Source organism: Cornus florida, unplaced genomic scaffold, assembly GCF_030987335.1.
Source record: "Cornus florida cultivar Cherokee Brave unplaced genomic scaffold, ASM3098733v1 CherokeeBrave_3.0.0_Hap2_Chr03, whole genome shotgun sequence".
In the NCBI taxonomy this organism is placed as follows: domain Eukaryota; kingdom Viridiplantae; phylum Streptophyta; class Magnoliopsida; order Cornales; family Cornaceae; genus Cornus; species Cornus florida.
Window position 1 is genome coordinate 16,370,007 of NW_026775573.1, and position 14,701 is coordinate 16,384,707.

At 33.3% G+C, this 14,701-nt stretch overlaps 1 protein-coding gene across 1 annotated transcript; it reads left to right on the forward strand.

Annotated features, from left to right (window-relative positions):
* Window positions 1-850: 850 nt before the first annotated feature.
* LOC132299691 (chaperone protein dnaJ C76, chloroplastic) lies at window positions 851-5,506 on the forward strand. The gene is made up of 7 exons (XM_059796457.1): window positions 851-1,235; window positions 1,579-1,659; window positions 2,386-2,423; window positions 3,037-3,116; window positions 4,158-4,241; window positions 4,477-4,585; window positions 4,960-5,506. The coding sequence occupies exons 1-7, from the start codon at window positions 942-944 to the stop codon at window positions 5,099-5,101; spliced, it is 828 nt and encodes a 275-aa protein (XP_059652440.1). The 5' UTR covers window positions 851-941; the 3' UTR covers window positions 5,102-5,506.
* The last annotated feature ends 9,195 nt before the right edge of the window (window positions 5,507-14,701 follow it).

Here is a 14,701-nt window from a genome sequence, read left to right on the forward strand (position 1 = left end):
GACAATCTCTTCATACGATTTCATAAAAAGCAAAAAGAAATAGTGAATTTTCATGGACCACGAAATTGAATAAAAGTTTTATGGGAATGGATTCTTTACAATAGTTTTCCTCTGCAGCATTTCTGGTCCCAGTTGACTAAGAACCAGTTCTTCATATATCTTCACGTTTCAATGCTAGTACATCACTATTTTGTTTTGGATTAAATTGGTTATGAAACCATTTTTTCTTGTTGGATGAAGCCCTGAAATTCTATTTGACATTCTCAATTTTATTATTATTTTTTGTCTTTTCGCGTAACTATATGGTTGGCCCCTATGTTACATAAAGTGGAAGAGGAAGCAGTAAATTTGAAAGCGAGAGCGCAAAATTGACAGATTAAATCATAAATAGTGCGAATGGGAGTTAAATCACGTGAAGAGTGAGAGGAGTAGTGCGCTTAAGAGTGGAAGACTTGGGTTGGCCTTTACAAAATTATAAAGAATTCTAAAAAAATATCTGTAAATAATAGCAAGTTTAAAAAAAACACACAAAATAATTGGATTAAAAATCTAACACATGGTCCCTCAAACTATATAAGAAAACTCAATTTAAGTCCTTTATGTTTTGTTTCTCAATTCGAAAAGCATAATAATTTCAAATATAAATCATATTCCAATTATATTTCTCATTCTATACACTTATTAGTTCTTTATGAAATATTTTCAATTAGTAAATTAACTTTTTTGAATCTACCTTTCCCAAAGTTCTATTGTAAAGAAAAATATTTTACGTATTAATTTTTTAAAATCCTATTTTCATTTATGCACCTATTAGTGTAAGGACACTCACTGAGTCACTTCCTCTCTTCAGAACATGTGGCGGTTGAACGAAGGAGAACCAAGTAATAACACAGTGGAAGCAGAGCATCTAGAGAGAGAAAGTGCGAGTCCGTTAGAGAGAGATGGGATGCTTGTCCCTCTACAACAAAACCGTTCCACTCCCTCCCTTTCGAAAAACCGTTGCAGATCATAACGGTCTCAAATTTCCCTCCATGCCCTTCTCATCGCCATCCCCTTTCAGCTTCCCAATTCTGAAGAACCCATTTCCTTTCTCTTCTCCTTCAACATCTCCATTTACAGTCAATTGCAGAGACACAACTGGAGATTCACCTCTCTCCACTTCTTCGGCTTACGACTTGCTCGGCATCAACCCCAATTGCTCTCCGTCCGAGCTCAAATCCGCTTTTCGAACAAAGGTAAGATACACTTGCGACTTTGCTTGGTTCAGTCTTTCGAGAACAGTGTTCTTTTTTTTTTTTCTTTTTTTTTAATTAAAAATCCATAATCTGTACAAAAATCGTTTAATAATTTTTAAAATCAATTTTAAAAAGAAAGTTGTTTTTAGTAAAGTGCCTTTTGTAGTGTTATGAGTTTCTTCTTGTTTTTAGAAAACTGAAGTAAGCAGGCCCTAATGTTTGGAATTAATTCAACAATTAATTATTTTTTCTTTTACCTATTTGATATATATAGATTTTGTGGGTGGGTTTGCTATATATATATATTTTTTGTTACTTTTTCTATATGGATTTGTTGGTACAGGTGAAGCAGTTTCATCCAGATGTAAGAAAAGATGGGGAAGAGTCAGATACTATGATTCGTCGTGTAATTCAGGCTTATCAGGTACAAATTTTTACAGTTGCTAATCAATTTAGTTTCTTTTTATACCTTCTGTCATAGTAGCAAGATTAAAGAAATAAAAGAGTTGATGAAAAGAAAGCAAACAAGTTTACAAATTTTCATAAAAGATCCAGGAAAGGGTAAGATAACCTCATTTGAACAAGTTACCAATCAGAATCAGTATGCTCTTTCACCTACTAGTAATGATATGACAATATATATATATATATATATATATATATATATATAGTAATGATCTCTTGCTCACCGGTGAGCAAGAAATTCATCCGCACCAAACATGATAACCACCAAACATGGTAACCATTAGATGTTAAAAAGGTAGTTTACCAAAATAAGATAGCAATCACATCCAACTATCATCATGCATGGTGCGGATAGATTTCTTGCTCGCCCGTGAGCAAGAGATCATTTCTGTATATATATACAAGTACATTGAAGAAATTTAAAGAAGTTCATGAAAAATTGCAAGTGTAATCAATATTAATTATATAATTTTTTGTACTATTTATTTCTAGAAGTTTTCCTGTTCTATTGCTATGAAGTGCCATTTTTAGTTGGATGCTTCATTTCAATTACCCACTTTGACTTCTCTCATTTCATCTGTGTTTTCCAACTATACCAACTTTATGGTGCCGGATTGTTTTTTTAGCTCTAAACATGTTACTATTGATGGTAATTAATGCATGGCGTGGCTGTTAATGTGTGCAGATGTTATCCAACTACAGCAGATCAGAAATTATTGAGAGGTAACCTCAGTGTCATTTTATTCAGAGTTCACTACTGGAAGTGTATCAATATGTTCTCTTTTCATTGTTTTTAAAGATTTCTGTCCATTTTGAATTCTTTCCTCATCATATTGGCACCATTACACTTCATCTTTTTCCGGTTTATCAGTTTTGTAATGAAACATATAAGTTTTGTCACCTTTCCAACTATCTCTCCAGTATGTAGGACTTTGTTGGCCCAATCACTGTTTTGTTGAGGAAAAACTAATCCAATTCGGAGTTGTTGATTTTTATACTGATCGATCGTAGAAGAAAACTCCTAATTCGTTCTTATTAAGCTTCCTTCCCTAGTGTATCAATTCATTCTCCTTTCATTGTTTTCACAGATTTTCTGTCCATTTTGAATTCTTTCCTCTGTATATTAACCATCATATTGGCACTTTTACACTTTTCAATATAGAATACTTTCATGGTTCATATTGTTTGTCTCAATTAAGTTGCATCGTGATCCATAAACCATAGTCCTCGCCTTCGGGCTGATTGGTGGTTTATTATTTCTTTTACCTTTTTTTTTTTGTTTTGTTCATGTTTCAACTTTGTGTACCCATTCTCACTGTTGGAGATGCATTTGTAGGGAATGCCTTGATCCTTTCGATGAACCAGAATGTGAGGCATTTGACCTCTTCGTCAATGAGGTTCTTTGTGTTGGCAGAGGTACCAATGTTTTCATTTTATTGTTCCAGACAGCCTTCTATCATCATTACTTAAGAAACCATTATAGTGGGATTGGAAGTTTTGGGTTTTAGACTAATAATTGATGTTCCTCTTTTAGACTGGGATTTTAAGAGAATAAATCATAGTCAAAGATACTCAGAAACTGTTTAAATCCTCTTTTCCGCGATGATGTGATTACAATTTGATATTCTGTAAAAGTGAAAGAAAGTTTGCATGGGGAAATTGTTTCCCACAGTTCGGACCGAGCTGGAACAGCAAAAGGTGAACTTTTACCTAGAAAATAATACTTATGATGTTAACATTATTGATATCATTGTTAAGCTGCAGGAGGTCAGTAGTAATACAATATGATATCGTCTCAGATATCCACGTTTATTGCACATTGGAATCCCTTACAAAAACATTTCATGAGCATAAAAAGCTCATATTCATTTTGTTACCTTATTACTTATTCCAGAAATTCGGGTGCTTATCCGTGCGCTGTGAATGGTCCTGTTTAGACAAAATTACTTTTTAATGATACTGAAGCCTTATATTTTTCCTTACTGGAAAGAAACAAGCCTGATTTATTATTATTATTCAAAAAAAAAAAAATTATTCATCTAAACACTCTAGCTGCACACTATGAAAAAGAAATCCAAGTAACTATTCGTAATTATATTGTAATGAATTCCAAAAGTGAGGGAAAATCATCCATCTGATTTACTAAATATTTATGCAGTATATATGATCTTTTGCTGCTTTGGCTAGTACATATATTGGTCTTGAAGAATGTGAAGTATGGTTCTGTTAATCATCAATCACACTAGAATAGTTTACTTCTAGATAATTAATGCACCAATGGATTGTCTACTTATTCTGTACAACCGGCTTTCAAAAAAAAAAGAATGTGTGAGAATGATTACTCTCATAAACTGTATTCTTTGGAAAAAGCACACTAATTCAATATTTCTTAAGTACTACAAAATGATATAAATTTATATTTTCTTTTTAAAATATCATTGTGCAAGTGATCTGCAGGGTGTCCATATTCATGTGTAAAAAGAGCGCCTCATGCCTTCACCTTTGCTTCTTCGACGGGAACTGCACGTGCAACTTCTCAAGGTTAGTTTATTCTTTCATTCTGTTATTCTAATATTATCTGAAAAATAGTAGGCAGGGAAGAAAAAAAAAGATTGCAAGATGGTTAGAAAATATGCCATTTACTGCACAATATTTTCAACGACCTAGGTTCTTGACATGATTTTTCTTGATAGTTGTAATGTATTATTATTTCAATAAAATAGAATATTAGTCCTGCAGTGCGTCATTAATTTCGACACTTTCCTCCTTCAATCAGGGCATGGCGAAGATTACCAAGTTCAGCTTGCCGTTGGTCAGTGCCCAAGAAATTGTATTCATTATGTTACACCTTCTCAGAGAGTTATTCTGGAAGAGCTGCTTGACAGGTTGTAACACATCAAACTCTTGAAACTTTCGTTAATGCACATGAACCAAAAAATTTTACCAGAGAGAAAATTCATCTGAAAATAACCATATAGAACAACTCACATTTAGCCACATTTTGTGAAATAATGGAGCTTGTCTCCTTTCTTGCGTCAGTTCGATCGCATGGAATATACATTATGAAATGGGGAATCCAATTGATTTGTCACCAAACCAGATTAGGATGAGCCTTGCCACGAACTTGAATTCCTGACATGCAGATGAATTAACCACCACTTGTGCCTCTTGTGGGTTGCTGCTAGCTTTACAATTTGTAAAAATCTCTTTCATGTTTATACCTAAATTCTCATTTATATCATTTATTTTGAACTTGCAGTATCTTGAACGTGCCTTATGCTAGTTTGGCCGAGGCAGACTTGCTTTATTCGCTTATCACAAAAGCAAAATTTGAGAACAACCGATACCAGAAGCCAAAGCAAAGACCTAAGGCTTCAACCAAACATGTAGATTGGTTTTAATATCCGAACACCTGGAGGTGATATGCTGCATAAAATTTCTCTTCATTCACCAAATTCGGCATGCAGTACATTTATATGGAGGAAACTAGGAACCACTAGTAACGGTGATCATTATCTATGGAATTAATTGGCAAGGGGAATTCTGCTTCACGTGTTGTTTCGGTTAAATGAAATCCAATGAAGTATGATCAGGGAAATATTTTGGTGAAGCTACTTCCTTAAAAGCTCTCTTATTAGCTAGGAAATGTGAAATTGCTACAGTTTCTATTTTCTCGTCTTTTCGGTATAAAATGAAATCGCTGTCTAGATGAAAAATGTGTAGTTATCATTAATGATATACATTACAAACATGGAATAACTCATCCCTGTATATACTCTAGATGAAAATTTTCTATTTAAAGCTCATTTATCTGTCTGCTACACGAAAATGGTGTTTAAGGACTTTCCTGATGTATTGAGATTACAGGCTTATGCTGATGTTGAAAATAAGGTCTATCTTAAGGGAAATTTCAAGGACTTGGTTGTCTATAGTTGTGTATCTAAATATACCATTACGGCATGTCTTTAAAAGTTACTTGCAGTTTGTGAGAAGCTATGAGCCACTGGTTATATTATGTTATAAATTATATGGGCACTTGGGTACAGTTGCTTGGATTCTTTTCAGTTTGTGAGTAGCTCCCTTGTTATACATACATCTATACATATGTAGGCGCTTGCACGCAGTTGCTTAGACTCTTTCAGTTTGTGTGTAGCTCTGGCAATTGTTATATTTATTTATATATGTGAAGTTATGGCCCTAATTGTAATGACCTGATTTTTTTTACCTGTTTTGTCTTGCGGGTCATGGGCCTGGTTTGTTGACTCTCTTGTGACCCAGTATATAAGGGAATATAGAACTTTGTTAGGGTTAGCCGGTTGTGAGAGAGAAAGAGGGGGTTGGGGGCTTGAAACTTGTAATCTCCTATTTTTTTTGCATGGTAAAACCTTTCGTTGAATCTTCATTGTGGATGTAGGTTATACGTCAAACCACATGAACTTTTGTATTTGCATAGACTTGACTAAAATTGCATTGATTGGGACACTTTTAGCTTCCTTATGTATGCAGGTTCTTGGACTCTTGATGAAGATTTTGTTTTCTAAAAAAACTTGGAAAAATAAAATTGAACTGAAATTAGAATCCCCAATTTGCATTTCCAGTATACAAAAATTGTCATGATGGAAGTTTATGGCATGTAATTAAAAGATCAATGAAATTTTTTAGAACATTATATCCGTTGTCGTACTCCACCTTACATTTATTAAGTTGATTCATTGTTAGGAGCCCTTTAATAGCTGACGAAAGACTTAGTTGAATGTGGTAACGAGAAATTATTATATGGTTCTCAAATCATATGCGTAGGTCAAGATATTCAATGTACCAAGTGCATTAGACTAATATCTACGTTACACTACGTATTGCGTACAACTAGGTAATGCCTACTCCGGTCACACAATTAAAGTTCAAGAAAACAAACATGCCCTTGCGGTTCCCACTCATTACTAGGTTTTATCTGAGTCTCTGTCTCTATTTTTAACCTGTGGATTACATAAATCTTTCTTTCGTTCGTGGTGGATTCCCTGCTATGTTCAATCAACTAGTTGGATATTTCTTTCGGTGCTTCAGGTAAGAATTATTGGTCAGAAAAGTATATTTATTTGGTCCATCTTAACTTTATGCTATATATATATAGAGAGAGAGAGAGAGAGAGAGAGGGTAAAGTGCAAAATCCTCCTTCAATTATGTCTAAATTTGCAAATAACCCCCTAAACTATGTTTTATGCATAAAACCCTCTTAACTATCACATTTAGTTGCAAAATGCCCCATTCTCTTACCTATTTTTCATTAAATGACCAAAATACCCTTTCTTAATGAATTACACTTGATATTTTTTTCTTGTTGAAATAAATTATGAAAAAAATTCTAACTAATTTGAAGAAATATTCTCCATTAAATTTGCATAAGTTTGCCTTTAATTTTTTAAAATTAATTATTTAAATAAAAATCTTAAACAGAAAATTTTGAAATAATTTAAGCAATTTCTTAATTTTCTTGAATATATTCCATTAAAAAGAAGAGATTTTTTATTTATGTAATTTATTAATTTTTTATGAATATTGTTTGAAAAAGAAGATTTTTTTTTTATACTACATTTTTTTTTAAAGTGAGTACAATAAATTTTATTATAGTAAGTTAATCATTTAAAAAATGATAGCTAAAAATCTTTCTTTTTTTTTTTTCATTTTTATAATCAATTGATACAAATTATAAAATTAAGGTAAATGGTATAATTAATATCTAAATAAGAGAAAATATAATAAGAAATAACAAATTAAATAAGAAAGGTAAAATAGTCTTTTGAGATGGGTTTGTCCTTAATTGCAGCAAATCAATAGTTTAGGGGGACAATCTTTAGTTCAGGGGGGGTTAGTTGTAAAAGGCCAATAGTTCAGGTTTTTTTTTTTTGCTCTTTACCCACATATATATATATATATATATATATATATATATATATATATATATCAAAAGGCAAATTAATTTTATGTAATTCATTATACCAAACATCCAATGTAAAAAACCAGAAAATTGAAAATTGTTTAGGCTTTCCCCTGGTAATACCAATTTAGCCCTAACAATACAAGTCAAAAAATTTACCCCAAACCCAAGGTTACCCTGATCCGTTAATTAAAAAAAAATGTCCGCAAATGCATTGTATAGTTGCAATCAATTCCTAAGTTATATCCACAAAACAACAAAATTTAAATATAAAAAAAATTACCAAAAATCCCAGAAGGAGTGATCAATTTTTATTTTATTTTTTTTTTAAAAAAATTATTCATACTCGGGCTGATGTTCCGTGAATAAATCCCAAATATGAGTTTCAACGTGTTTTACATATTTTGAGCAGTAGATAGCATTGTTGGTGCAGATTTTCATATCAATTTGGCAACATTAAACTATATCAAGTACCAGATGCAAAAATTATATAATGACATTTGCAAGAACTACTAGCTTCAATAGTTAAAATTAACAAGACATCCTCCACCCAACATAAGAAAACCTTTTTCACAATTATTTGTGGTCAAACACAAGATCCAGGTCTCAATACTTGATGGTGGACCTTTTTCTAAAGAATTAGAATTGGGCATGGATTAAAAAATATCAATCCAAATTTAATTAGGGTTGGGGTTGGATTGAAATGCTAACAACTCAAATCAACCCAAACCTGAATTCTAATATTATTTTCATATATATTTTTATTTTTAAATACATTATATATAATATTTAAATTATGATTACTTTTTTTTTTTCAACTTTTTTTTTATTAAATGTTAACTTATTGTATGTTAATATTTAGGAGAATTAATTTTCTAAAAATTTGTTTGTGAGTTATTAAAAGTTTACAAAAAAATCTTTAAACTTCTTCTTACTTAAGAGTAATTTAATTTAAAACTAATTCAAAATCATATTAAATTTTCAGTATAAAGATTAGTCATATCAATAACCCGAATTAACCCAAAATCTAATCCCAAGTTACAAGTCCGAATTTAAAAGTATAAGGATGGTTGGGCTCGGGTTGATTAGTTAAGGTTGAGGATAGAGTTAAGGTCAGGTTTAACATTTTATAGGGTAAAGTGCAAGAAACCCCCCTATATTTTCAGTAAAAAACACAAAACCCCCCTGAACTAAGTAATACTCACTAAACTATTCAAAATTTGCAATTTAAGGACAAATTCTAAAATCATAGGCACCGGAGCTTATCAGAAATATTAAATTACCAAATTGGCCTTAAATCAACCGACACCGTTTGGAATGTTTATTGTCGTTTGTTAAGTAGCAATCTTAAAAACCAATGATATGGCGACAACCCAACACCTTATCAACAAGCTTCACTTACCCTTCACCGTTTTAGCGCCAAACAACTTCCATACAGACTCCAATCTAAGAAGTTGACTCTGAAACTCAATTTGGAAACCATTGCTCATTCCATACAGAATTACACTACTCACTTTAGCACCAAACACCAACACTTGTACCAGACCCACCTGTATTTAAGCCACACACGCACGCATATATATATATATATACATACGGTCGACTTTCCATCTGCACCTTCGATCGAGAATTTTTTTCCTGATTTTTCAAAATTGCCAATTTGTTTCCTCAATTGCCTCCAAAATTTCTCTCTTAGGCAATCTTAACCGCCGCCGGCGCAATATTGCCTCCCCTCGGCAATCTTCATCGCCGCTGGGGCGATATTGCCTCCAATCGACAATCTTCATCGCTGCCGGGGCGATATTGCCTCCCATCGGCAATCTTCATCGCTGCCGGCGCAATATCGCCTCCCTTCGGCAATCTCCATCGCTGCCGGCGCAATATCGCCTCCCTTCTGCAATCTTCATCGCTGTCGGCTCAATATCGCCTCCCCTCACCACCAGTCAACGGAGGGAACTTTTCATAACCCGCCGTCGCAATATATATATATATATATATATATATATATATATATAGTTGAACAGAAGCCATGGATCTTGTATACTGTTGATTTGTTAGTTCCAATAAAATAATGTTAAGCCATTTCAATGCATACTTGGTTTTGGAAAACAAAGAGAACCCAAATAAAAGGGATTTTACAAACTTAATTGTGGAGAAGGAGTAGTTCAGATTGAGGTTTGTTTGTTTGTTGCGCGAATGGTACAAGTGCGGTGATTGATTTATCAAATAACTTCAGGCACCAGTGGTGAAGAAGATGAACGTGACCGGCGTGACTTGTCTTGTTGTGGTAATTGAAAGATGGAGTACATGTAGTTGGAGTTGGAGGGTCTCTTTCTTCCATTGGAGTTTTGACGCACTCTATCTGATCATTTTTTTTTTTCTTCAAAAGGTAACTCTATCTGATCATTTTGTGTGTCGCTTCAGTTGGGGTTGCAAGGTGAGACCTCCACAGGGATGGCAATGGCGATTTGTGAATTTGGGGTTTCATTAATTATCCCATAAGTAATAAGGGTAGTACCGGCATTTTGAAATTATAACCTAATTTACATGATAATCAGATGACGGAACAGTGTCATTTGGGTTTTTTCTCAAAAATTAAAATAGTTTAGGGAGTTTTCTTTTAAAATAAAAGTTCAAGGGGGTTTTTTACAAGAGAGAGTAAAGATTAGGGGGGTTTTTTGCACTTTACCCCATTTTATATGATAAATTGGGTTCAAATTATACCTCAAACCCGTCCGAGATGCAGCCGTACCAAGCATGTAGATTCGTTTTGACATCTGAACACCTAGAGGTACCAAGCATGTAGATTCGTTTTTTTCATCAGCAGGAAATGTGAAATTGCTACAATTGTCTTCTTGGTATAAAATACGATCGCTAGATAGACGAACTTAATTTGTAGCTATCATTAATGATATACATCACGATCATGGAATAAGTCTTCATCCTTGTATACACTAGAGTAGAAAATTTTGGATTCAAAGCTCATTTCTTGGTCTGCTACACAAAACCCGTGTCGTGTTAATGATATGTACTAATGCAAAGCTCAAGGGATGGTTCTACTGTCACGATGTGAAAATTCTAATAAAATTCTCAATTTATACAAATTTAAATATATCAAAATACACTCAGGATCATAAAAAAATATCCTCTTTTATACAAAATTCTCCAAATAAATAAAATAAATCCTACAATGCCGACTCTTCCATCTAAGCCCGAAACTAACAATCCATGTTCATCTTCGGTACCTAAAACTAGAGGGTGGTGAGACAAAAAGTCTCGATAGGAAAAATCATAACAAAAATTTCATGAAAGTTTAATAAAATAGCTTCACAAAATATACATGTGAGTATATAAACAAAATACATATACATTTAATTAAAATATTTTATAAAAACCATTGAATCAAAATCACTCCAAGCCATTCAAGGTATAAAGAATCCTACACTTAAAAAAGAATTTCCTCACTCGATCACAAAGTCTCAAGCCTCCGGCCTCCTCTGCAACCCTCGGCGCTCTCTCTCTCTCTCTCCTCTGTCCTCAAACTCGGCCCTCTCTGTCTCTCTCTAATTTCACTCTAATTTTTCCTTCTGTTTCATTTTCTAAAGTCACAAAACTGATACTGATATTTAGGACTGCAAATGAACCTAGCCGAGCCGAGCCGAGCTTTGGCATGCTCGGGCTTGGCTAGCCACAATTAGGGAGGTGCTCGGGCTCGGGCGAGCCTAGAATAGCCAAGCTCGAGCTCGGCTCGTCAGAAAATCGATGAGCTCGGGCTCGGCTGCACACATATTGGGGAAGCTCTCAAAGGATATAAGAAGAAACTAAGAACCACTAAAAAAAATGGCAGTATTCATGTAGTCACATTCGCGTAGATAGATGGAAGTCATCAAAGTAGACCTTGAAAGTGAAATCAACCTTTAGAATAACAAGCGGCTTTGCTTCTTGAATTAGATACACAGCGCGCACACACACACACATATATAGCCCACGTATATATACACAGCGCACATATATACAAATATATATAATACAAGACATATTAGTGTATATATATAACACAAATATATCATATATATATATATATATTAATGTGTTGGGCTATGGATCTCTCTCGCCCTCTATACATATATATATATATATATGCACATACATACCTTCAGAATCGTTGCAGAGAAGGAAACTCGTTGCAGAGAAAGAAAGAAGAGAATAGAGAAGATGACAGGCTGTCGCTGGCCCGCTGCTTCATGAATGAAAGTATAATAGGGTTTGTGTGTTAACATGTGATTAAGTGGGTTGGGTCTTAAAAATGAATATGGGCCATTTATTTTGGGCTTTGTTATTTAAATTGCAGTAATGATTTTCAAATGGACTTATCATGTATAATTGTACTGGACTCACACATATGAGCTGGATCAAGAACTTATAAATGGCTAATAAACGAGCCTTCTATGAGCTTTGTTCACAAGCCTAAACGAGCTTTACATGAGCCTTGTTCACGAGCTCATACCAGTCGAGCCTAATGTTGTTTGGGCTCGGCTCGTTTACTAAACGAGCTTAAAAATTGGAATCGAGTTCGGCTCATTTGCTTAACGAACGAGCCCGAGCTGAACTTCAACGGTTCATGAACAGTTCGATTCATTTGCAACCCTACTGATATTTAAAGGCAAACCCACCGACAAACCCACGTGAACCCCGTTACTTTCCTTCCTTACATTGTTTTTCCAATTTTTTTTACTTCACAAACACTCCAATTAGACGACAACCCACGTGAAGGCAAAACAATTTTGCCCAAAAATCAAAAAGTTGCAAAAAAGCTTCCAAGTAGGTACCGCCCACCACCTTTCCAATCTTTTCTTTCTTTTTTTACTTCATTATATTGGCAGACCACCTTTCCTCCACCATCATGCACAATATATATATATATATATATATATATATATATATAAACATGTGACAAATATCAAAACCCATAAAAACTCTTTTGCATCATTCAAGGGAACCCGCGCCAATTACCATTTCCTTTGTTCCACTTCGGCTGCCTTCTTCAAATCTCTCTCTCTTTATTTCCATTACACAGCGCACACAAGATATATATATATACACACACAAAAACAATGCGACAATTATCAACCCAAATAAATATCTCCAATTGGGTAACTCTCTAATTAAAATAAAATACTCAACCCTAACTAAAAATAATGGAATGAATTAAATTAAAATGTTAAAAAAATCTTGGTTATCACACCTACAATGTATATCGAGTTATCAATTCCAACACAATGTAAATCAAGTTCTCAAATCCTTAAAAGTTACTTGCAGTTTGTGAGAAGCTATGAGCACTTGTTATATTATACATTTTATATATATATATATATATATATATATATATATATATATTATTATTATTATTATTATTCACTGGGACTCCTGTATGTGCAGTTGCTTGTATTTTTGCATCGACTAGGCTAAAATTGCCTTGACTTGGAACACTTTTAGCTTAATGTCCGTTTGACATGCGCTTTGTTTTAGGCATTTTGTTTTTGACTAAAACAGAAACAGTGTTTTTGCTATAAGAGTGTTTTGGAAAAAAAAAATCAAGAGTACGTTTGGGAACGATATTTTAGGTGCCTTGTTTTTGACCCATGTTGCGCTACTGTTATGGTTTTTGACATTAAAAATTGTCAAAATAAGAAAAAATAACTTTTTGATGTTTTGATTTTGACACTGTTCACCAAGTGTTTTGGCACTATGTAAAATAAAATAAGGTTGCACCAAACATACTTTTGTTGCTAAAATCTTGTAGGCAGCCAAAAATAAAAATAGAAGAAACAAAACACATGTCAAACGGGACCTTAATTATGTATGCAGGGTTTTTTGGACTCAAAAGAAGAATTTTATTACCTAAAAATCAAAACTAGAATCCCCAATTTGCATTTTCCTGGTTTCTCCGGTTTGGTTTGTTTACATTAAATATGCTGATCATATATCATTTGTGTTCACTATTTATGTCTGGTAAGACGCAGTAGATAAACCAGGTGCAAGCTTTAACAACAATGAAATGTTAGTTAATTATCAAAAAAATAAAAATAAAAATTGTTCGGCTTGTGAACATCAAAATTCAATGAAAATTAAAGAATTATTGTAATAATAGAGTACCGACACGGTCTATATGTCTTTTCATCATAAGTCGTCATTTTACGAGTTCATTTCCTCTTTATGAGTGTAGTATTTTTTCTACCCTATTTTTATCCTATCAATTCGTAAACTACCTCTATCCAATCTAAAAGTTCCAAACACATCATAATTCCTATTAAAATAAAATATCACTAACAATAATTAAAGTCTAATCAGCAAGCATGCACTGTGGATTCAAGACAATTAAAGTATAATCAGCAAGCATGCAATTCAGCTACCAAACAAATACTACGTAGCTAAGAAAAGAGGACTTCTATAAGCAATTAAGATTATTTTTGGATTCAATCTATTTTAATGGGCCCACATAGAAGAGTTGGACAGGATTTTCCCTATAATAATGAGATTTCATACTTGCCACCGAAAAAAACCAAAAGAAAAATTACTAAAAAAATCTAAAATAAATTGTTATTATTTGGGGCCATCTCTTAATGGCCCAAATATTGTCAATATATATATATATACAAATTATTAGGTACATTTTACAATTTGTGCACATAAAGATAGAATTTTAATTTAGTCAAAAATATACTAACAATCATACACCCAGTCAACATTAGTAGTGAGGACCTAAGTCATATAAAACGAAAGCAAAAATGAATTTGAGAGCGAGAGCGAGAGCGTAAGAGTGACAAAATTAAGTCATAAATAATGAGAATTTGAGTCAGAGTGCGTGTGAAGCGTAAGAGTAAAAATGCATTGTATAACTTAGGTGAAAACATGTAATCTTAACCTTAGATACAAGAGAAAAATATATGTTCTTGGTTTAAGTCATTGGGTCTTTGGCATGGTCGGCGAAAAAATATGTGCAACAGTGCAAAACCTCCACAAATTATTCCAAGTAGTAGGTGAAATGTTGTTGTCTAAGCAGCTG

Excerpts from the sequence above, each read along its gene's own strand:
- LOC132299691 (XM_059796457.1), top strand. The coding sequence starts at position 942 with ATGGGATGCTTGTCCCTCTACAACAAAACCGTTCCACTCCCTCCCTTT. Across the intron at positions 1,660-2,385 it reads GTGTAATTCAGGCTTATCAG|ATGTTATCCAACTACAGCAG; the intron begins GTACAAATTTTT and ends TAATGTGTGCAG. Across the intron at positions 4,242-4,476 it reads TGCACGTGCAACTTCTCAAG|GGCATGGCGAAGATTACCAA; the intron begins GTTAGTTTATTC and ends TCCTTCAATCAG.